Source organism: Xenopus laevis, chromosome 7L (assembly GCF_017654675.1).
Source record: "Xenopus laevis strain J_2021 chromosome 7L, Xenopus_laevis_v10.1, whole genome shotgun sequence".
NCBI classification, from domain to species: Eukaryota; Metazoa; Chordata; class Amphibia; order Anura; family Pipidae; genus Xenopus; species Xenopus laevis.
Genome location: NC_054383.1, coordinates 14091641 through 14114822, shown reverse-complemented (window position 1 = coordinate 14114822; position 23182 = coordinate 14091641). Strand labels below are relative to the sequence as shown.

Below are 23182 nucleotides of genomic sequence, written 5' to 3'. Positions count from 1 at the left end.
GTTCTTACAATTAGGGATGCACAGAATCCAGGATTCAGCAGGATCCGGCCTTTTTCACCAGGAATTGGATTTGGCCGAATCCTTCTGCCCAGCCGAACCCTAATTTGCATATGCAAATTAGGGGCAGGGAGGGTCACGCGACTTTTTGTCACAAAACAAGGTAGTAAAAAATGTTTCCCCCTTCCCATCCCTAATTTGAATATGCAAATTAGGATTTGGTTCAGTATTCGGCCGAATCTTTCACAAAGGATTAAGGCTTCGGCCGAATTCAAAATAGTGGATTCGGTGCATCCCTACCTACGTTTTTAATAAAATTAGATTATAAAAGGAAATTACACTAGGGAAGCGCGCCCTTCTTTTATTTTAGATTTCAGTGACTGACTTGGCTCTTTTCTAAAGGAAGGTTGGATTATAAGCAGTAAATATCGAAACCTTCCAGAGTTATAGGATGCCAAATGAGTGGATGTCACCCTGGCTTGGCCAACCAGGTGCTGGGCTAAATTTGGGCCCCCAGTGCCAGCTATTTCATTAGAATGTTGCTTTTGTCTGATGGGATTGTCCTGCCATGACACTCTTATTATCTGACCAACCCCTGACCAGATATTGATTTGGGAGTCATTGTACAGGTATTGGCCCCATACTCTGACCAATATACTGCCAACTGGTTCAGGAGTATCTGAATAAGCTAAATCCATACATCGTGCTTAAAGGGGTCGTTCAGCTTTAAGTAATCTTGTAGTATATTATAGAATAAGCAATTGCCCTGTCATTATTCTTTTTTATAGTTTTTGAATTATTTGCTTTCTTCCAAACAAATTTCGGTAGCACACATCTTTCTCTACTCTTAACGAGTTGGGTGCACCTCCTCCAATATCCTCCCACACTTGGAATTACTTGTAGAAATCTAAAATGGGCAGCACTCCACACTTTCATTAAAACGCCTTTATTTTCATTAGCAGGGCAACAATCACAGCAACGTTTTGAGCCTGTCACTGCTCTCTTCTGACGCTTTCCATCTTTCAAATGGGGGTTACTGACCCCATCTAAAAAAACAAGTGCTCTGTAAGGCTACAAATGTATTGTTATTGCTACTTTTTATTACTCATCTTTCTATTCAGGCCTCTCCTATTCATATTCCAGTCTCTTATTTAAGTCAGTGCATGTTGCTACCGTAATTTACACGCTAGCAACCAGACTGCTGAAATTGCAAACTGGAGAGCTGCTGAATAAAAAGCTAAATAACTCAAAAACCACAAATGCTAAAAAATGAAAACCAATTGCAAATTGTCTCAGAATATCACTCTCTACATCATACTGACAGTTAATTTAAAAGTGAACAACCCTTTTAAGATTAACAAAAATGCCGCTCCTGGTAGTTTAATAGCCGAATTTCAAGTTTTCAGACCAGAAATTCGCAGTTAGGCTCTCTGCGCTAGCGTACTGGCCCTCTCTGCCACCCTCGTGGACCCCTCTGGACCCCCTCAGGCGCAAAAAGGTAAGCGCACGGGGTAATGGGGGGGCGGCAGAAACTGCTGTTGCCTAAGGCGGCGGAGGGGCCAGGATCGCCCCTGGGAGGTATTGTTGGGTGCAAGAATAATTTAGAGGTGGAATAAACCTCCCCTAACACATTATAGTAGGGATGCACCAAATCCAGGATTCGGTTCGGTATTTGGCTTTTTCAGCAGGATTCGGATTCGGCCGAATCCTTGTGCCTGGCCGAACCGAATCCGAATTATTATTACTACCTTGTTTTGTGATGAAAAGTCATGTGATTTCCCTTCCCACTCCTAATTTACATAAGTAAATTAGGAGTAGGAAGGGAAATCACGTGATTTTCATCACAAAACAAGGTAGTAATAATAATTTCCCCACCTTTTCTCCCCTAATTTTAATATGCATAATAGGATTTGTTCGGTATTCGGCAGAATCTTTCACTAAGGATTCGAAGACTCGGCCAAATCCCAAAAAAGTGGTTTTGGTTCATCCCTATTATAGAGGAAGAGACTTTGTGTAGAAAATGATTGGCAGAGCCAAATCCATAACATAGGAAGTCTGTACAGAAGAGTATACCCCACCCTCACTCTCTCTTAATGTTTTAATTAACAATAATGTAATGTACATGTACAGCAAGGTCATGAACAAACTGCAGCTCCTGCCATTATGTTACTTGCATTAATCTGTCAAACTGTGCTCCCTTCTACAGAGGCATTGAGTGGAGCAGTCTCACAAGCTTCCTGTCCTTCGCAACCTCCACCCCAAACAACCTTGGGCTGGTCAGAAATGAACTCCAACTGGTGGATCTTCTTACAGGTGGGCTTCTTCCTTTTGAGTTATATTACTGTTTTACAAAGACGTTCCCTAGTCAGCCACATAGCAAAGCTTCCTTTACATTATACGGATTTTTCATTTCATAAACACTGTTGTCTGTGAGGCTACAGCTTTATAGGTATGGTTACTTTCTATAAGGGATACACCGAATCCATGTTTTGGCATTCGGCCGAATCCCTGAGTCCTTTGTGAAAGAATCGACCGAATACCAAAATGAATCCAAATCCTAATTTGCATATGCAGATTAGGAGAAGGAAAGGAAAAAGCAGGAACAATTTTTTTACTGCCTTGTTTTGTGATGAAAAGTCTTGTGGTTTTTCTTCCCACCCCTAATTAACATATGCAAATTAGGATTCAGTTCGGCCAGGCAGAAGGAATCGCCTGAATCCTGCTGAAAAAGGTAGAATCCCAAACCGAATCCTGGATTTGGTGCATCCCTACATTCTATTTCATTTCTTTCTGTTCATGCCCGCTGCTATTCATCTTCCAGTCTGTCATTCAAACCACTGCCGGGTTGATATGGTAAATGAGACTCTAGCTGCTGAAATGAAAAAAATACATTCAAAAAATGCAAATTGTCATTGTCAACATTATACTAAATGTTAATTTTTTTTCTCGAATTCAAGTTTATTAAAAATGTTTTATATTTAACAAGAAAAAAACAGGAAGAAAGTAAGGGTTTACATTTAATACATTCGTCCGTTTAGCGCAACATTGTACAATGGTATTTGTATTAAATAGCTCGGATTCATCAAATCCGAATGCCAGACCCTTAAATAGAGAGAGATGATAGAAGAGTAGGAGGAAATGAAAGAAGTAAGAAAAAGAAAGAGATATAGTATAGGGGTCCTTCTAGCTTATGGGAGTTTATTAGCGAGAGAATAGTTCTTATTGGTATTCCCAAAGGAGTATATGAAACCTGTCCCTGGGATACTATCCTTTATTGAGACTATAGTTAGCAATTCCATTACTTAGCAATACATATATATCTACCAAGAAAAAAAAAATATGCAGTTGTGGGGAATACCTCTATTATTCCATGGTCCAGGGCTAAATGTTAATTTTAAGGGAAGTGACCCCATTAGCAGATGCACTTGATACTAGGGATGCACCAAATCCACTATTTTGGATTCGGCCGAATCCTTCGTGAAAGATTCGGCCGTATACCAAACCGAATCCTAATTTGCATATGCAAATTAGAGGTGGTAAGGGAAGATAATTTTTTACTTCCTTGTTTTGTGACAAAAAGTCACACGATTTCCCACCCTGGCCTAATTTGCATATGCAAATTAGGATTCGGTTCGTCTGGGCAGAAGGATTCGGCCGAATCCGAATCCTGCTGAAAAAGGCAGAATCTTGGCCGAATCCTGAACCAAATCCTGGATTCAGTGCATCCCTACTTGATACACCCAGACACACTTATTTCCCTTAATATGAATGGTGTGTTGTGTATACACTTTGGCTCCATAATCTATAAATGCATTGCTCTGTCCTATAGGGACTGGTCTAGCTTTGCATGAAAAGATATTCCTCATACCCTTCCCTTGTAGAAGCTGGATAGTTGTCAGAGTCTTCTCTAAGCTTGTGCCCAATTGGAACATGCTGGTATATACTACTGGGTATTTAGAGTACAACATGGCAGCGCCAACATTGATAATAAGAGGTGATAGAGAATAAAAATGTCCCGCAGAGTTTGCTATACTTTAATCATGCCATTATAACACTTACACGTTCATTTAATTAGCCAGTGCTGGGGCAGGCTGCGTCCGTCCGTCTGGTTAGTGTGCCAGCAGTGGGGTTAATGAGCTTGCACTTCACTGAGACAGAATGAAGTTTGCAGTACATTCTCTTCTCTGCAGGGAGGAGTATAGCGTTTCGAGGAGAGCGCGGTATTGATGAACAACCCATGGAGATGATTAAAGTGTCTCATTTAAAGTAAGTGCCAGATACCGCAGGGAAGGGAAATGATTACAAGAAAGCAATTTAAACATATGAACTCACAACCCCCCCCCCCCAAGCCAACGGCTCCTCTCCTTTATAATTTTATCCCAACTTCTTTTGTGATTTAATAGTGAAATACTCTTACTAAAAATTAAAATGCTTACGGTGCATCCTTTCCTCCTTCAAGATATCCCGTATGATACAAATCAACTTTCGGCCAAAATTTGTGCGCAAGAATGTTCTGTTCCCGGGTGCCCATTAACCATCTGCCCTTGATTTTTTTACAGGCAGTACTTGGCCGTGGTGTTTAAAGACAAGCCATTGGAATTATGGGACATTCGAACGTGTACTCTGCTTCGGGAGATGTCTAAAAGCTTTCCTTCAGTGACAGCCTTGGTAAGGCAAAATAATTCCCCCGAAAGTATATACTATCTTGCCTGCAGCTCTGACCTTGCTTCCTGATTGGCTGACAGAATGTTCTCTATTTATAATAAATCTGTGATGGTGCAACAATCCTGCACCAGTCTTAATTCATCAAGGGCATATCCAACATGGGTAGTATAAATATAGTTTGGTCTTAAAGGAGAAGGAAAGCTACGGAGGCATTTTATTGCCAATAGATTAGCTGTAATAGTGCAAGAAAGAATGCTATGTTTATTCTGTAGAATGTTTTACCATACCTGAGTAAAAAGCTCTAGAAGCTATTTGTTTGTTTAGGATAGCAGCTGCCATATTAGGTTGGTGTGACATCACTTCCTGCCTGAGTCTCTCTCTGCTCACTCATGGCTCTGGACTCAGATTACAGCAGGGAGATGGAGAGAGGAGCAAACTGAGCATGCTCAAGCCCTAGCTCTGAAGGTTTAAGATGAAAACAGGAAGTCTGATACAGAAGCCCATGTGTACTCAATAGAAGGAAAGAAATGTGGTTTTTCTTTTGACTCAGGACTGAGGGTTTACTGGTATATTTAGGTGGACCTTTCTGATAAGGCTTACTTAGTTTTAACTTTTCCCTCTCCTTTAAAAGCAATATACAGTGTGTATGTGTATATATATATATATATATATATATATATATATATATATATATATATATATATATATATATATATATATATATATATATATATATATATATATATATATATATATATATATATATATAGGCATGGGACCTATTATCCAGAATGCTCGGGACCTGGGGCTTTCCGGATAATGGGTCTTTCCGTAATTTGGATCTTCACACCTTAAGACTACTAGAAAATCATATAAACAATAAATAAAATTAAGTAGGCTGGTTTTGCTTCCAATTAGGATTAATTATATCTTAGTTTCGATCAAGTACGAGCTACTGTTTTATTATTACACAGAAAAAGGGAATCATTTTTAAAAATTTGGTTTGATTATAATAGAGTCTATGGGAGACAACCTTTCCGTAATTCAGAACACAGATTTTTTCCAAATAATCCACATTTTTAATTACAATTACAGAAAGATCCATTATCCTGAAAACTCCAGGTCTCGCGCATTCTGGATAAAAGACCCATACCTGTATATACTGTGTGTATGTGTACACACACACACACACCAATAAACATTTATTTAAAGGAGATGTAAACCTCATCAGTAAATAGGTCTAGAAAACATTACTCAATTTGTTATAGGTTTATACCCCTTAAGTTGGCCCCCCAGTATCTCCCCATCTTTCTTTCTGTTGATTAGCACCACATGCTCTGTCCTGTTGTCACTTACCTGAGCTTACTAGCCATCTCCAATACAATGCCATATATATATATATATATATATATATATATATATATATATATATATATATATATATATATACAGTATATATATATATACAGTATATATATATATACAGTATATATATATATATATATATATATATATATATATATATATATATACATGTTTCTACATGTCATAAGAGGAAGGTTTTCTCATTTAATGCAATACTGCCCTCGCATAATTGCCCCTCTTATTCAGCATAACATTTTGGGAGTAGGGGCGGAGTGTGGGATCGCACTGTTTTTGATAGAACCACATTGCTCCACACAATAAATCACGCATTGTTTTCAGGGAAAAGGTGACACTTTTTTTAAATGGCGACACTATTACTTTTAACTTTGATATGTTCAAGGTAAGTTCTTCTATAAATTGTTTGCTTTAATTTGGCTGGGTGCCTGCTGTTGGCATATGTATTGGCTTCGCTCTAATTGGCCAGTGAGTTAGCAGCTTATATTTCTTGTCTCCCAGGAGTGGTCCCCATCCCACAACCTGAAGAGCCTCAGAAAGAAGCAGATGGCAGCCCGAGAGGCGATGGCACGTCAGACTGTCTCTTCAGACACAGAATTAAACAGCGCAGACTCTTCGGTCATAAGGTGAGGAGCCTGGTAGCTTCGTACCTACACGAGTCAGGGATGTTTATGCAAAAGAAGGATAATTGCCAAAAATTAAGGTTTTTTTTCTCTTGCAGAATTCCTTCTGTTGGTCCTTTTTAATGGGCCTTTTTGTAACTCTAAGCATAAAAAATTATAGTTTTCCTTATTATGACAGATGGTGAGATAAATGCTGATTTGCAGAGGACTAGAGGGAATTTGTTTGGCACTCGTCTCTTTCTATCACTTCTTATTATTATAGCAGCCTCTCAGCAAGGACATAAAGATAAAACTCTTCCCCCGACTGACTGAAAGCAGTATAGCATATATTGTTACATACTTATTTATGTGTATGATACAGGCATGCTTGTACCATAGGTTTCATGCAGGCTTAAAGGAATAGTAACATCAAATATTAGTGTTTTAAAGTGATGAAAATATAATGCACTGTTGTCCCCCAGAGGTAAAACTGGTGTGTTTGCTTCAGAAACACAACTATAGTTCCTATAAACAAGCTGTTGTGTAGCCATGAGGGCAGCCATTCAAGCACAGGATACACAGTGTATAACAGATAAGTACTACTATAGTTTATATAAACAAGCTGCTGTGTAGCTATGGGGGCAGCCATTCAAGCACAGGATACACAGTAGATAACAGATAAGCACTACTATAGTTTATATAAACAAGCTGCTGTGTAGCCATGGGGCAGCCATTCAAGCACAGGATACACAGTAGATAACAGATAAGTACTACTATAGCTTATATAAACAAGCTGCTGTGTAGCCATGGGGGCAGCCATTCAAGCACCATTCAAACTATACTAGATACTAGCGTTTCAGAAGCAACCACATCAGCTGTACCAGTGCAGGGCAACAGAACATTATATTTTACTTACTTTAAAATGCTTTCATTTTTTTAATGTTAATGTGTGTTAATGTTCCTTTAAGCGTTTTTTGTAGTTTCCTGTTAAATAGAATAACTGGTTGATGTAATAAGGGCCTTTTTTTTTTTAAAAAAAAAAAAAGGAAAACTATACCCCCAAAATGAATACTTAAGCAACAGGGGCGGCCCGTATTTTTTAAAATGGCAGTTTTCTATATATGATTACCCAATGGCACATACTGTCATTGTAAACCGGAAGTGACATCATTGGAAGAAGCCGTGATCAGAAAAAAAGGAGTAAAACAGGAAGTGCTGTCATTGTAAACTGGAAGTGACATCATCAGAAGTAGGCGTGATCAGAAAAAAGGAGTAAAAAGCGATATTGAGAAGACCCGCGGGCCGATCAGCGTCTATATACACCCGGAACTTCTACCCGCAGGGTACCGGAAGTTTTTGTGGGTAACCCGCAGGTACCCGACCCGCTGCAGGACTCTAGCACATACTACGGAAAAAGTATATTGTTATGAAAATGGTTTATTTACATGAAGCAGGGTTTTACAAATGAGCCATTTTATGCAATATCTTTTTATTGAGACCTACATTGTTCGGGGGGTATAGTTTTCCTTTAAGTCAGTACTGTAATGAGGTTAGGGATTGCCGTACTGTATAAAATGGTGGAACTTAAAGGTCTGATGATGAAGAATTGCAGATTAAATTCCACTCTTTATCACCACCGTTTGCGCATCCGATCTTCGCTAATTGGCTTCTTTGGCAGGAAATCGTTAAGAGGAAATGCAAAGTAACATGTGTTGGCATCTCCCAGGCCAGCAAGCTGAATGCATCAGTAATAACCCGGTGTGTTAGTCTCTTACAGGAAGCCGAGAGCAAGTCAGAGATGAGCCAGAATATCTCTGCACGGGAGCACTTTGTGTTCACAGATACAGATGGCCAGGTTTATCACCTCACCGTGGAGGGCAACTCTGTGAAAGACAGTGCCAGGATCCCCCCAGATGTGAGTCAATCTGTATTGTTTGTGCCAGTGCACTGCATCCTATAGACCCTGTTACACAAAACAAGATAATAATGAAGTCATAAAAGGATTAAAGGCAAATGAATATGTGGCTAGAACACATTTTATGCAGTGGATGTTCTCATGGGAATTGTATTCTTACTCTTCTGGTTAGCAGGGTAAAACTAGCTTAAATGAGAAGGAAAGGCTAAAACTAAGTAAGCTTTATCAGAACGTTCTATTTAAATACACCAGTAAATCCTCAAAGTAATGCTGATCTGAGTCCTCTGTCAGAAGAAACAGCATTTCTTTCCTTCTATTATGTACAAATGAGCGTCTGTATCAGACTTCCTGTTTTCAGCTTAAACCTCCAGGGCTAGGGCTTGAGCATGCTCAGTTTACTCCTCCCTGCTGTAAAATGAGCCCAGAGCTATAAGTGAGCAGGGAGAGACTCAGGCAGGAAGTGATGTCACACCAAGCTAATATGCTAATATGGCAGCTGATATCCTGAACAAACAGAGAGCTTCTAGAGCTGTTTACTCAGGTATGGTAAAACATTCTGTAGAATAAATATAGGGGTTTTTTTTTACTTTACGGTTGAATTCTCCTGATGCCCTATCAGCCTGCAGCTGATTCAAGTCTTTCTGGCTTTTAAATGTAGTTCTGCAGCAGCTGGTACAAACTGCTGCTTAATAGCCTGTGCCAGGCCATTAAACCTGTGACCCCTCAGAGGTTTTAAACAACACCACCCACACTGAATGCTATTGGGATATCCTGACCCTTATATATTAAAGCTCTTGATTTCACTGTATTGTATTACAAGTATGGGACCTGTTATCCAGAATGCTTGGGACCTGGGGTTTTCTGGATAACTGATCTTTCTGTAATTTTTATCTTCATACTAAGTCTATTAGAAAATCATGTAAACATTAATTAAACCTAATAGGCTGGTTTTGATTCCAATAAGGATCTTAGTTTGGACCTAGTACAAGGTACTGTTTTATTATTACAGAGAAAAAGAAAATAGGTTTTAAAACTAAGATTATTTGGATAAAATGGAGTCTTATGGGAGACGTCCTTCCCGTAATTCAGAGCTTTCTGGATAACTGGTTTATAGATAACGGATCCTATACCTGTACTGTATTACTGACAACAAATCTATACGGAGACCCATTTTCGGGCCCTCGACCTATAGCTCAAGTGTCATCACTCACTCTCAATATTTAGCCCATGTGTTATTAAGAAGCAGGATCAAGCATTGTGTTTCAATTGGTCAGTAAGAGCTTGGGAGCTGAAGTTTAGAAACAGCAGCTGGAGAACCCCAAATGCCCATTGCAGGTGGATTGGCAGACTGCTACCCTCCAGCTATTTCAGTACCTGGTATATGTCTTCAGGGATAGAAACTAAAAAACTGTCGGAAAAATTGAAGCAGTGCTGGTAACTGGAAAAAATGCCCGTTCTAGATCATATTCTAGATATTCTACATCATTGCTCTATAGGAGTCAAGGTGAATTTCTGTTTGGTCAGGTTATTTTGTTCCACTATAGTTAGTTAAATTGGGTTGAAAAAAGACAAAGTCCATCAAGTTCAACCCCTCCAAATGAAAACCCAGCATCCATACACACACCCCTCCCTACTTTTAATTAAATTCTATAATATACCCATACCTGTACTAACTATAATGTACTTGTCAGAAGAACGTGGCGCTAAATGCAGCCCCTTATGTTTGCTTCATGCTCTGTCTGGGTATTATTTGTGTTGGAGCTGGGGAGTATAACAGAGAATGAGGGGGAGTGGCAGATTTGTTTAGAACTTATGGTTCCCACCGCTGCCCGAGTAAATATTTATTAACAGAAGGAGGTGCTCAGTCTCTGCGCTGTTAAGGTGAGAAACGTCAGCCTATTAAAGTCATTAGCCGGGAGCACAATTAATCGATGTAAATAAGCAAGCCGCCTGAATAACAGGTTGCCATTTATCACTCCTGTGTATTGGTTATTCCCTGGTACGCTGACAAACAAAAGTCTATCGATCAGCTGTATATACCTGGGGACCTCTTTCAGCCATCAATTCTAAATACAGTAATTGGGCAACCGACACATACCAGGCCTGCTAATCCGCATTGAGACACAACAAGCATTATTGTCCCCTCGCATAACTCAGAAGAACGGTTCCCCAGAGCTGCGCCCAGACATAATAATACCTCCTCGTGAAATATGCTTCCACTAGGCTTTCTGCTGTTTTCCAGACACAATTGGTTGGTTTAGAAGATTTATTCATTTGCAGCCTGCACCAACACTACTGAGCTGATCAGCACTACTGAACATGCAGCTTTTAAAGGAATTGTTCAGTATAAAAACTGGGTAAATAGATAAGCTTTCAATATAGTTAGTTAGCCAAAAATGTAATCTATAAAGACTGGAGTGGACTGCAGCTCTCTTGGTTTCCACTGATTGGTTACCCGACACTAACCAATCAGTCACTTGAGGGGGGGGCACATGGGTCATAACTGTTGTTTTTATATCTGAGCTAAATGCTGAGGATCAATTGCAAACTCATTGAACAATTATGTCCCATGTGGCCCCCCTTAAAATCACAGACTAACTCAGAGTTAGAGAGCTGAAAAGCAGGAAGTAGTGTTCTGGCTATTATGTTAGACATCCAGTAACTCCAGCCTTTATACATTACGGTACATTTTTGGCTAACTAACTATATTAGAAACATGTTTTATTTTGCACAGCCTATCTATTTAGTCAGTTTTTATTTTATACTGAACTGTTCCTTTAACGGGATACTAGGGAACTCAAATGTGTACCCTTTAGTTCTCACATATACAGCACTTGCACCCAGGACATTGCATCGCTCTGCACCTCCATTCATGATCTTGTGCAAGATGCAGAGTGCAGCACAGTTAAGCAGGTAAGTACAGGGCTTGCACCCACCAACACTCCCTAACTTGCAAGTATTGATGATGCACATGTTAGGGGGATGGAGGAAGGGACGCCCCTCATGAATACATTCTGAAATGCAAATATTTGCTCACACAGGGCAGGGTGCAAAAGTACAAACAAACATTGCACCCATTTTTTACACTTTGCACCCCTGCTAAGTGAGCTCTACAATCCTTTCAATATAAACACTAGGCAGACCACATATACATATACAGCAGAACCCCCATTTTATGTTTTTCAGGGGGCCAGAAAAAAAATGGTGTAAAATCCAGGAAAATGTAAAATCAGGGAAATGCTTAATGAGGGAAAACTTAAAATCAGGGGATGTAAGATTGAGGTTCCACTGTATAGATCCAGGCAAATTCAAGACAGTAAATACGTTTTTATTCTAATGTCTATATTATATCAATTATATTTAGTCAGGGTCAGACTGGGCCATCGGGACACTGGGGAAAACCCGGGTCTGGGTTGGCGGCACCCACGAGGTTGTATTTCCGTGTCCTGCCGACCCTGTACTTCGTTCTTTCCTCTTAGAAGTGTTGCTCTTCAATGTAACATCATAGGGCAGGAAGTGCAGCTCAGCTCTAAGGTGGCCATACACGGGCAGATTAAAGATGCCGCTATCGGTCCTATAGACCAATTCAGCTTATCTGCCTGTGTGGGGCTCCCGACGGGTCCTCCCGATTGATAGCAGGCCAAAAATTGCCCAGATATTGATCAGTCAAGTTTGAATTTTTCTACTATCCAGGACCTTATCGGCTTCACCCGATATCACCCAGCCCAGTGTGCATAATGGGTTAAGAACCGCTCATTTGGCGACCATCTGCGAGTCGTCCGATGGGGATCCCAGATCGTTGTTGATAGGTAATATGTAGTAGGCTTTTATTGCTGAGCTGATGTCCTATTCCCTGCAGGTCTGTGGCTCTTTCAAGTTGTTGTTGGAGTTGTAGAATAATATATGAACTTGCTGGCTTAGAAGTTCTGCCCATGCACTGACACTGGGGCTTTATAAATACGACTCCAAATGTCTAATGTTTCTGTCTCACTTAAAAGGCGCAATAAATGACCAGTTTAATAAATGAAATCCCGCAGCCGTTAATTGAGGCATTGTTTTTCCAGGCAGTAGTTGGAATCGTGACAACACATTCATCTCTTCCACCCTTAACTAATGACTCGGCTGCTCTGCTTTAAAATGTTCCTTACTTAAAGGGAAACCATCTCTGAGTAAGAATTGTCATTTTGCAACCAATCAGAAATGTTGTTTTCATGAGTCTTTACAGCAGTTGGCTTTAGAAGGTCAACAAGAACAAGCAGTGACTACTAATATCTATGGTGATAGGAATTTGGTACACCCCTTGTTTCTACTCTCATGCAGACTCCGAATTAGTGGGCTGTTTATCCTTTGTCCTATAATTCTCTATCTCTTGGTTTTTACGTGAGATCAACTTATCAGCAGAAATTCTTTGAGGCACGAGAGGGGAACGCTCTATCTTGGTGACTGTGAGATTTACAGTACAATCATCAGAAAGACCTGCCTGATGTTCGGAGTCGATATGAATATTAATGAGTTGGAAGGGACAGGTCACATTAAACAGAATAGATAAGGACATAGAATTTCTGATGCTCATCTGGCCTTTAGGCAAGGAAAAGCCACTGTGAGTGATGGTTGGAACGTGCCTTTATTGTTGCTTGACAGACGGGTGCCTACATAGTCAGCATTCTCTCCCTGAGCGTTTGGCTTTTTGGGGGCTAGAGCCCTAAATTAGCTTTAGAATGTAAAGGTTATTGGGCTTTCTCTCATTGTTAATAGATAGTATAGTATTGGGCTGACAAGTCTACTAGAAACTCATTTAAACATTAAATGAACCTAATACGCTGGTTATGCTTCCAATAATGATTAATTATATCTTAGTTGGGATCAAGTACAAGCTACTGTTTTATTATTACAGAGAAAAGGGAATTCATTTTTAAAAGTTTGGGTTATTTGCATAAAATGGAGGCTGTGGGAGATGACCTTTCCATAATTTGGAGCTTACTGGATAACAGGTTTCTGGATAACGGATCCCACACCCTTACTCCAACTCTGACATCAGTGCACTTTGTGTTTTTCTCAAGCATGGAACCCAGGGCAGCTGCCCCTATTTGCCATTACTTAAAGACGTCTCTGGTTGCAACTGTTCTCTTCCGATTTTACGGCTAATGGTTCTACCCCATAGCTCATTAAGGTCACCTCACCAATTATGTGAGTTTACTGGGTTCAAATTTGTGATACAAACTCTATACTGTGTCGAGCGCTTCTGCTACTTGGTAAGATGCTACATTTGCTAATCTCTTTTTAAGTGCCTCGTGAATCATGTTGATATTGTCGGTTTTATGGAGGTAAAAAAACACTGCCGTATAGTATAGGAATAATGTATAACGGGCGTAATTACAGAGGAAGCAGGCCCTGCCTTCTTTCTATCAATCTCGCTCAGGAGAGCATTATGGGTCATATCAAAGGTTTTATCTGTGAGTTTGTGACCGCTGTGTGTTTAATACATGCTTTAGTGCCCCAGATCTGTGAATTATCATGTACAGCAAGGACCGCCCAGTGCTAAATATCATCTCTCTCTTTCCCCCGCAGGGCAGCATGGGCAGCATCTCTTGCATCGCCTGGAAAGGAGATATCTTGGTGCTGGGAGATGTGGACGGAAATATGAATTTCTGGGATCTGAAAGGACGTGTTTCTAGGTAAAGTGTCACTGCATTCCATATTCACCTGCTAGTTCTACTGGAATCTGGAAACAGGATATTGGGGCTAAAAAGGGGAAAAAGTACAAAAAGGTGCCGCTTGTATGTTATTAATCTAGTGTTTCATAATTCTTGTCATAGCAATATAATAAAACACAGTAATTAGCCATCCCCTTTCTTGATAGAGACCTCCAGATCATAATTAACCGGTCTTCCCAGATCTGCAAGTAGGGGAAAGGCCTGCAGGATTTTATATAGGATTTTCACCCCACATTGACAAACTGACATAGGACTGGATCACATGCAGAATAGCTTGTCCTGTCTGTGTGTCGACAGCTTAGTAGTAAGAGAGAAAGATGAAGCAGTGCAAACAAAACCTAATAGCTTATAAAATATAGATCCCCAGGTGCATGTGCTAGAGTACCAAGGGGAACAGAAGTATGCTCCTCATTTACACCCTAGACCATTGATGCCTGTACCCTCTGCCACTACTTAAAGGGTTGGTTCACCTTTAAGTTAACTTTTAGTATGTTATATATAATGGCCAATTCTAAGAAATTTTTCAATTCGTCATCATTAGTTATTTTTTTTTTTTTATATAGACTCCTTCCAGCATTCAAATGGGCGTCGCTGACCCCTTCTAAAAAGCAAATGCTCTGTAAGGCTACAGATGTATTGTTATTGCTACTTTTTATTATGTATAATATGTCAATGTAAAGAAAGGGTACCCCGAACTTACCCTACATTTTTCTTAACAAAGACAATCGATCAATTTATAACTTATCATGACTTATAGTGATATTATAGTGAATTACATGAAAAATAGAAATGAATTATATTCAAATCAATTTAGCCAATTAATTTTAACCCCAGAATTAATTAGCACTCATTCATTATCTGCTATCATCATCTGTAGATAATGAATTGGGTACTAATTAATTCTGGGGTTAAAATTAAATGGTAAAAGGAAAACATTACCCCCAAAATGAACACTTAAGCAACAGATAGTTTATATCATGTTAAGTGGCATATTAAAGAATCTTACCAAACTGGAATATATATTTAAGTAAATATTGCCCTTTTACATCTCTTGCCTTGAACCACCATTTCGTGATGGTCTGTGTGCTGCCTCAGAGATCTCCTGACCAGAAATACTGCAGCTCTAACTGTAACAGGAAGAAGTGTGAAAGCAAAAGACACAACTCTGTCTGTTAATTGGCTCATGTGACCTAACATGTATGGTTTGTTGGTATGTTTGTGTGCATAGTGAATCGTATGATCCCAGGGGGCGGCCCTTATTTTTTAAAATGGCAATTTTCTATTTATGATTACCCAATGGCACATACTACTAGAAAAGTATATTATTATGAAAATGGTTTATTTACATGAAGCAGGGTTTTACATAGGAGCTGTTTTATGCAATATCTTTTTATAGAAACCTACATTGTTTGGGGGGTATAGTTTTCGTTTAAGTTGATTCGCATATAATTTATTTATATTTTTCATGTAATTTATCACTATAAAGTCATCATAAGTTATCAATTGATCAATTGTCTTTTTTAAGAAAAAGTTTGGGGAAGTACGGGGTACCTTTTCTTTACATTGACATATTATACAAGTTATACCAACAGGTATCATACCCCTGTCTAACCCCTATTTAAGAAATTAAAAGTTGCAGGTGGATCGAATTTCCTTTTATACAGATGCAAATTTTTATTACTATTCAGGCCCCTACTATTCATATTCCAGTATCTTACTAAAATCATGCATGGTTGCTAGGGTTATTTTTACCCTAGCTACCTGATTGCATAAAATGCGAATTGAATAGTTGCTGACTAAAAAAGCTAAATAACTCAAAAACCTTAAATAGTAAAAAAATGAAAACCCATTGCAAATTGTCTCAGAAAATCACTCTCATGGGATGCTGGGGCCGTACTTTAAAGGGATCCTGTCATCGTAAAACTTGTTTTTTTTTCAAAACGCATCAGTTAATAGTGTTACTTCAGTAGAATTCTGCACTTAAATCCATTTCTCAAAAAAAACAAACAGATTTTTTTATATTCAATTTTGAAACCTGACATGGGGCTAGACATTTTGTCAATTTCCCAGCTGCCCCTGGTCATGTGACTTGTGCCTGCACTTTAGGAGAGAAATGCTTTCTGGCAGGCTGCTGTTTTTCCTTCTCAATGTAACTGAATGTGTCTCAGTGGGACATGGGTTTTTACTATTGAGTGTTGTTCTTAGATCTACCAGGCAGCTGTTATCTTGTGTTAGGGAGCTGCTTTCTGGTTACCTTACCATTGTTCTTTTGTTTGGCTGCTGGGGGGAAAAAGGGAGGGGGGTGATATCACTTGCAGTACAGCAGTAAAGAGTGATTGGAGTTTATCAGAGCACAAATCACATGACTTGGGGCAGCTGGGAAATTGACAATATGTCTAACCCATGTCAGATTTCAAAATTGAATATAAAAAAATCTGTTTGCTCTTTTGAGAAATGGATTTCAGTGCAGAATTCTGCTGGAGCAGCACTATTAACTGATTCATTTTGAAATAAAAAATGTTTTCCCATGACAGTATCCCTTTAACAACCTTAGGAGACCCATAAGATGATTCCTGTTCCAGGCCATATATCCGTGTTAGAGACAAATGATTCTGGGAGAGAGAAGATAAATTGTTGTTGCCCTGGTCACTGTCCTCTGGGCATAAAGTAAATGGAAATATGAACTCAGCTCACGTTCTGCTCAGTCTCCGTCTCCTCCAGTTCGTTGCATTTATTTGGAAATCAATAAATAATCAAATGAAAGTGTCACAGATGTCAGGCAGAACGCTATCCAGTTCCTTTATATTTAGTCAGTGAAATTAGGGATCCCTTGTCCTATAACTACATGGACATGTTGCCTTTTCTCTTCCAAAACCCATAGCAGCCAATCAGTGATTAGCCTTGTTCAGGCAGCTGCAGGAAGAATAATGAAAGTTGAAAAACGTAGTTGGTTGGAGTCACTGCCGTAGCTGAAATGTGTCGGCTCTTCGTAAATGAGCTACATTTGTTCCAGACTAACAACAATCTGCTCTTTTTTCCCAGGGGGGTTCCTACCCACAGAAACGGGGTCAGAAAGATCCGCTTTGCCCCAGGGAAAGGCAACCAGAAGCTGATAGTTCTTTACAATGATGGCGCAGAGGTTTGGGACACCAAAGAGGTTGGTGGACCAATAACCTTACACCATGTAGTAATGGGACAGCCAACTTACAGCCCTCCATCTAATTTCAACTTTTGTAGAATAGGAAAGAGCCACAGCAGATATAACGGCAAAGTGTGTTTATTTACACATTATGTTTCGGGTTTAGAAGCCTTTATCAAGTTATACAAGGTTCTACACCCAATGCATTTTGTGTAAATAAAAGCACTTTGCAGTTATATCTGCTGTTGCGCTTTTCTCTTCTACAAAAGTTAAAGGCAAAGTTCAGTGTAAAAATAAAAACTGGGTAAATAAGCAAATAAGAATGTTTCTAATATAGTTAGTTAACCGAAAATATAATGTATAAAGGCTGGAGTGACTGGATGTCTAACATTATAGCCAGAACACTACTTCCTGCTTTTCAGCTCTCTAACTCTGAGTCAGTGACCTTGAAATGGGGCCACATGGGACATAACTGTTCAGTGAGTTTGCAATTGATCCTCAGCATCCAGCTCAGATTAAAAAGCAACAGTTATGACTCATGTGCCCCCCCCCTCTCAAGTCATTGATTGGTTACTGCCTGGTAACCAATCGGTGTAAACCAAGAGAGCTACAAAGCAGGAAGTAGTGTTCTGGCTATTATGTTAGACATCTGTTCACTCCAGCCTTTATACATTACATTTTTGGCTAACTAACTATATTAGAAACATTTTTTATTTTGCACAGCCTGTCTATTTACCCAGTTTTTATTTTTATACTGAACAACTGGATTGGAGGTCTGGATAGAATGTAAAAGGAAAAGCTTTGCTGGAGGGTATTGGTTGTGTATGGGGAAAAAAATGTCTAAAACTCTCCATCTGTTGTGCAGCTAAAACACCCTGCTTCCCATAGCTGCTTTATTTCTGCCACAACTGGAATCTCTTTAATTGTCTGTACCTTATGCACAAATATGACATTCATTGCTGCCTTCATCTATTTTAAAGGGGTTGTTCACATTTAAATTAACTTCTGGTATGCTGTAGAGAGTGATATTCTGAAACAAATTGCAATTGTTTTTTATTTTTTTTATTATTTAGCTCTTTATTCAGCAGCTCTCCAGTTTGCAATTTCAGCAATCTGGCTGCTAGCGACCAAATTACCATAGAAACCATGCCCTGATTTGGCTAAGAGACGGAGAATAGAAACATGAGCAATAAAAAGTAGAAATAACAATTAATGTAAAGCCTTACAGAGCATTTGTCTTTTAGATGAGAACAGTGACTCCCATTTGAAAGCTGGAAAGAGTCAGAAGAAGAAGGCAAATCATTCATAAAAATATACTGTAACAAAAAGAGAAAATAATGAAGACCAAATGAAAAGTTGCTTAGAATTAGGCATTCTGTAACATACTAAAAGATAACTTAAAGGTGAACCATCCCTTTAACCCAAACCGTTGTGTTGCTTTGACCTCTAAAACTGTTGACCCCCTATGTCTCCCCAATCAGATTCAGATGGTCAGCAGTCTGCGGGTCGGGCGGAACATCAACCACCGCATCCTTGACGTAGACTGGTGCTCATCAGACAAAGTGATCTTGGCCTCTGATGACGGCTGCATTCGGGTGCTGGATATGACTATGAAGTCCACTTGCTTCAGAATGGATGAACAGGAGCTGATTGGTAATGTAAAATATAATATATTCCATACATTCCCTTTACTGCACTTTTATTGTGCTTGCAGTAAACAGATCCAGTTCACCTGCTGGTAAGTAGTCATATGGATACTAGAGGCACAACTCTCTTTGTGAGTAGCTCCGAGCCTATTCTGAAAGCAAGCAGCCCTAGTATATAAAACATTTTACTGCCTGTGCTGGGTAAAGTATTAGCCACCAGGGAAGCATTCCTTCTCTTTCTGGAACATAGCAGTGCATTTATGGCTGCACACTGAAACAATGGAAAGACAGTGGCAGATAATGCATTCTGAATCAGGAAGCTGGTGAATAATTCATAGTGAGACCGAGAGCTGCCTGCTGGATGATCATGCATATTGAGTACCTGTGAATGGAGGCACTACAGGAGAATGATGAAGGATCGTTCTATGCAGAGAGTTTATTTTATGTATGTGTATATATTATATTCTGCATTAATCATTTCATCCAGCTGCTGGTGCACCTCCTGTATGTGCTAGAGGCTGGAAAGTACAAGCTGCAGCCCACGGGTCTAGAATTCTTGAGAGTCGCCCAAAGTGATCAAGTGATCACTGGGATAGAGATTCAAGCTCACTGCCCCTGTTCTGTACGATAGAGTGTGACCGTCTCTCCTGTGGTTCTTTTTCAGACCCTGTCTGGTGTCCGTATCTGCTGTTCCCAAGGGCATCATTTGTCCTCAAAGCTTTCCTGCTTCACCAGCCTTGGGCAGGCAAATATTCCCTGGCTATTACAGATTTGTAAGTGTTTTACACTGGCAATGTATTGGGCAGACCCCAAAGGTCACAGCCGTTACCTTCCCAGGTTTTATACTATATATACAGTAAATGTTTTCTGCACCTTTAAATGTCTCCAGAGGCCTCACTGCCATCATGCGCTACTGCAGTAAAATTACTAAGTCCATCTCATATATTTGTGTTTGCTTTACATGCAGGGATTATCCAGAGCACGAGGACATGAAGGACCTCATACAGCAGCAGATCAACTCCTTGTCCAAGTGAGTGGCACAGAACCTGCGCTGAAGCCAGGCAGCCATTTTATGTAGAGACATGGGTGTTAGAATGAGGGTTAACCCCCTGGAATGGGAGAGTCTTCAGCTCTCCCAGGTATGGGAGTGTGTCAGCGGTCAAAATTGTATTAAAGTTATTTCCCCATTGAGTTGCCTACCTGTATTCCGACTGTTTACTATTTCAATGCCATCTTCTGATTGGTCGCTTTAAATAAGGAGGCATGGCTTCCCCAAAAAAAGGCTTAAAATCGATCTATATAAAGGCAAACTAGCAGAGCGGTCCTCATTGTTTGCCGGCGGTTGAAGGAGGATCAACTTCGGCATCCCACCCACTCAGTTGATAATTAAATTGAAAAAATATTAATAATGTGGCAGCTAAAGGTTACAGGTTAAGTGGAGGTATGTCCCTGGCTAGGTGGTAAACAGACAGGCTTAGTGCTTCTTAATCCTTTAAAGCGGCCCCCTGTGGAGATCTGATGCAGGGGCTGGCTGGGAAGGTATGTATTGTGTAGTTATTAGCAGTTGTTACTGTTCTGATTAATATGACAGATAATTAATAAAACAGCAGCTGCGGCCATTCTCCACCATGAATGTATCTGGGGTCTATTTCTTATGGTAAGTAAAATAAAAATGCTGACTACAACTCCCATATTATAAGTAAAGTGTGTGGCCTTTGCTCTCTTGTTATCTGTTAACAAGTCACGATTCCATTCACGTTTGCTCCCCTGCTGTACTGAACTGGGGAATTGTAAATGAACAACAGATGCAGGCCTGAAGTCTGGCCATTTCTAATGAAACATTTCTTGGTCTGAGATTATGTTCATTAAAGTGTTATGTCTCAACATAGGGCATATACCTTATATAATGGGGTACATATGCTCTGCAGGTGTCTTGTGATTCCCTATGTCACGCCTTCTAATTATGTTTCTCTAACTTGTCTTCCCAGTGATATAAAGAGCCTGCTCCTGGACCCAGAATTCACCCTCCTGCAGAGGTGCCTGCTCGTGGCAAGGTAAATGAAGCCTTTACTTCTGTACTGTACAAGACTACTGTGCACAGCTTCCTCCTGCTCTTCCTCCTTCTGATTCTTCCATACAAGTATTTTTCATTTAGGCCATTGTGGTAGGGAATGTTTCTATACAACCTGCGCCAGATCTCTCCATGCCCAACTGTCCTGAGCCCTGTATATAGTTAGACTTCACAGAGCAGCAGTTGCAGTTAAAAAGAAGGTATAGCAGAGTAGTTGGACAGCAGCAGGGCAAGATGGTGACAATAACACTACATATAGCCTTGGCCCTTCAGCTTTGATAAAGGGGAACTATCGCGAAAATGCAAATTTAATATAAGCTACATCTTGCTAAAATAAAAAATGTTCTAAATTTAATCAATTAGAAATTCTGGCCCATTTCTGAAATAATCAAGTTACTCTTCACTCTTCTCCTCTCATCATTTGTTTCTTTTCATTTTGTCTTCATACAGAAGTTGGGAGTCTGATTTTGAATGACAGTTAAGTCTAATATAGCCTTCAGGGTAGGGATGCACCGAATCCAGGATTCGGTTCGGGATTTGGCCTTTTTCCAATACGGCCGAATCCTTCTTCCCGGCCGAGCCGAATCCGAATCCTAATTTGCATACGAAAATTAGGGGTGGGTGGGAAATCGCGTGAACAAGGAAGTAAAAAATGTTTTCCCCTTCCCACCCCTAATTTGCATATGCATATTCGGTATTCGGCTGAATCTTTCACAAATGATTCGGGGGTTCGGCCGAATCCCAAATAGCTGATTCGGTGCATCCCTACTTCAGGGGTGCTAATTTTACCTACAGTAGATGTATTAGAGCTCACATCTTGTTTCTCTACTTGCAGGGTTTGTGCCAAAGTCCGTTATGTTATTAGAATTTATTTGTGCTTTAATCAGTTATTTGAGCTAGCTCTAATACTTCTGCTTGGAAATGGAGCCCCCCTATAAGATATATTGGATCATTCACCTGACACCCAACTCTTGCACGAAGACAGAATAAAGAGAAACAGATGCTTAGAGAGGAGTAGTGAATATAAACTTGATTGTTTCAGAAACAGAATTTTTAATTGATCATATTTAGCAAGTTTCTTATTTCAGTATGTTGAAGCATATATTAAATTTTCTTTTTAGTGATAGTTTCCCTTTAGAGTAAAAATACCCCAAGAGCTGAAGGCCATAGGTTGGACAGTCCTAGCTGGCCCTGCAAAATCTCTTTTACCCTGAGCCAAGCCAGATTGGAGCAAACAGACGTCTGTAGGGGGTTCATTACCCCATGTATTTATCGCACCCCTTCCATCCTTTCGTGCCCTGGGCTCCTGAATATGGATCTGATTATTGGCCCCATCAATTTATTTATATTCGGTGATGACAGAACAAATTATTTGTGTTCTTGTTTGGTATAGCTTTTGTTTCCATATGTATACTCCATTTATGACTGTATGAGGGCTGGGTGCCTCTGAGGCTGGAGTGACATTTCATGTGGTTGAAAAGAAGTCTCCTTGGTCTTGATCAGCAATTGGACAAAAAATACAACAGCAGCACATTGTATACAAATAAGAGACTTTCTGAACACTATAACCTCTGCAACTCTCTCTGTCCCTTTCCCAGACTGTACGGAGATGAGTCCGAGCTCCATTTCTGGACTCTGGCAGCTCATTACCTGCAAGTCTTCCAGCGAGAGAAGTCTCAGACGGGCTCGGCATTGAATCCTTTGGATATTTGTTACGATCTTCTGTGTGAGAATTCTTACTTCCAGGTAAGTCTTGTCAGTCGGGTTCTGTGGACTCAGCTTCACATTCAGAGTTTCTTTTAAAGGGAATTGGTCATATGTAACTGTATTAGAACAGCAGTCGCCTTTACATAGTTACATAGATAAATCAGGTTGAAAAAGACAAAGTCCATCAAGTTCAACCCCTCCAAATGAAAACCCAGCATCATACAAACACCCCTCCATACTTTCACATAAATTCTATATACCCATACCTATACTAACTATAGAGTTTAGTATCACAATAGCCTTTGATATTATGTCTGTCCAAAAAATCATCCAAGCCATTTTTAAA

At 39.8% G+C, this 23182-nt stretch overlaps 1 protein-coding gene across 1 annotated transcript in view; it reads left to right on the top strand.

Moving 5' to 3' along the window:
* wdr11.L (WD repeat domain 11 L homeolog) overlaps positions 1–23182 on the top strand; it is a 52819-nt gene that overhangs the window by 19156 nt on the left and 10481 nt on the right. The window contains exons 12-23 of the mRNA XM_018225134.2: positions 2204–2310; positions 4188–4263; positions 4557–4665; positions 6544–6668; positions 8412–8559; positions 14128–14234; positions 17316–17430; positions 18894–19065; positions 19723–19831; positions 20026–20088; positions 21047–21112; positions 22728–22875. Coding sequence (XP_018080623.1) covers positions 2204–2310; positions 4188–4263; positions 4557–4665; positions 6544–6668; positions 8412–8559; positions 14128–14234; positions 17316–17430; positions 18894–19065; positions 19723–19831; positions 20026–20088; positions 21047–21112; positions 22728–22875 — 1345 coding nt within the window. The remainder of the gene's footprint in view (positions 1–2203; positions 2311–4187; positions 4264–4556; positions 4666–6543; positions 6669–8411; positions 8560–14127; positions 14235–17315; positions 17431–18893; positions 19066–19722; positions 19832–20025; positions 20089–21046; positions 21113–22727; positions 22876–23182) is intronic.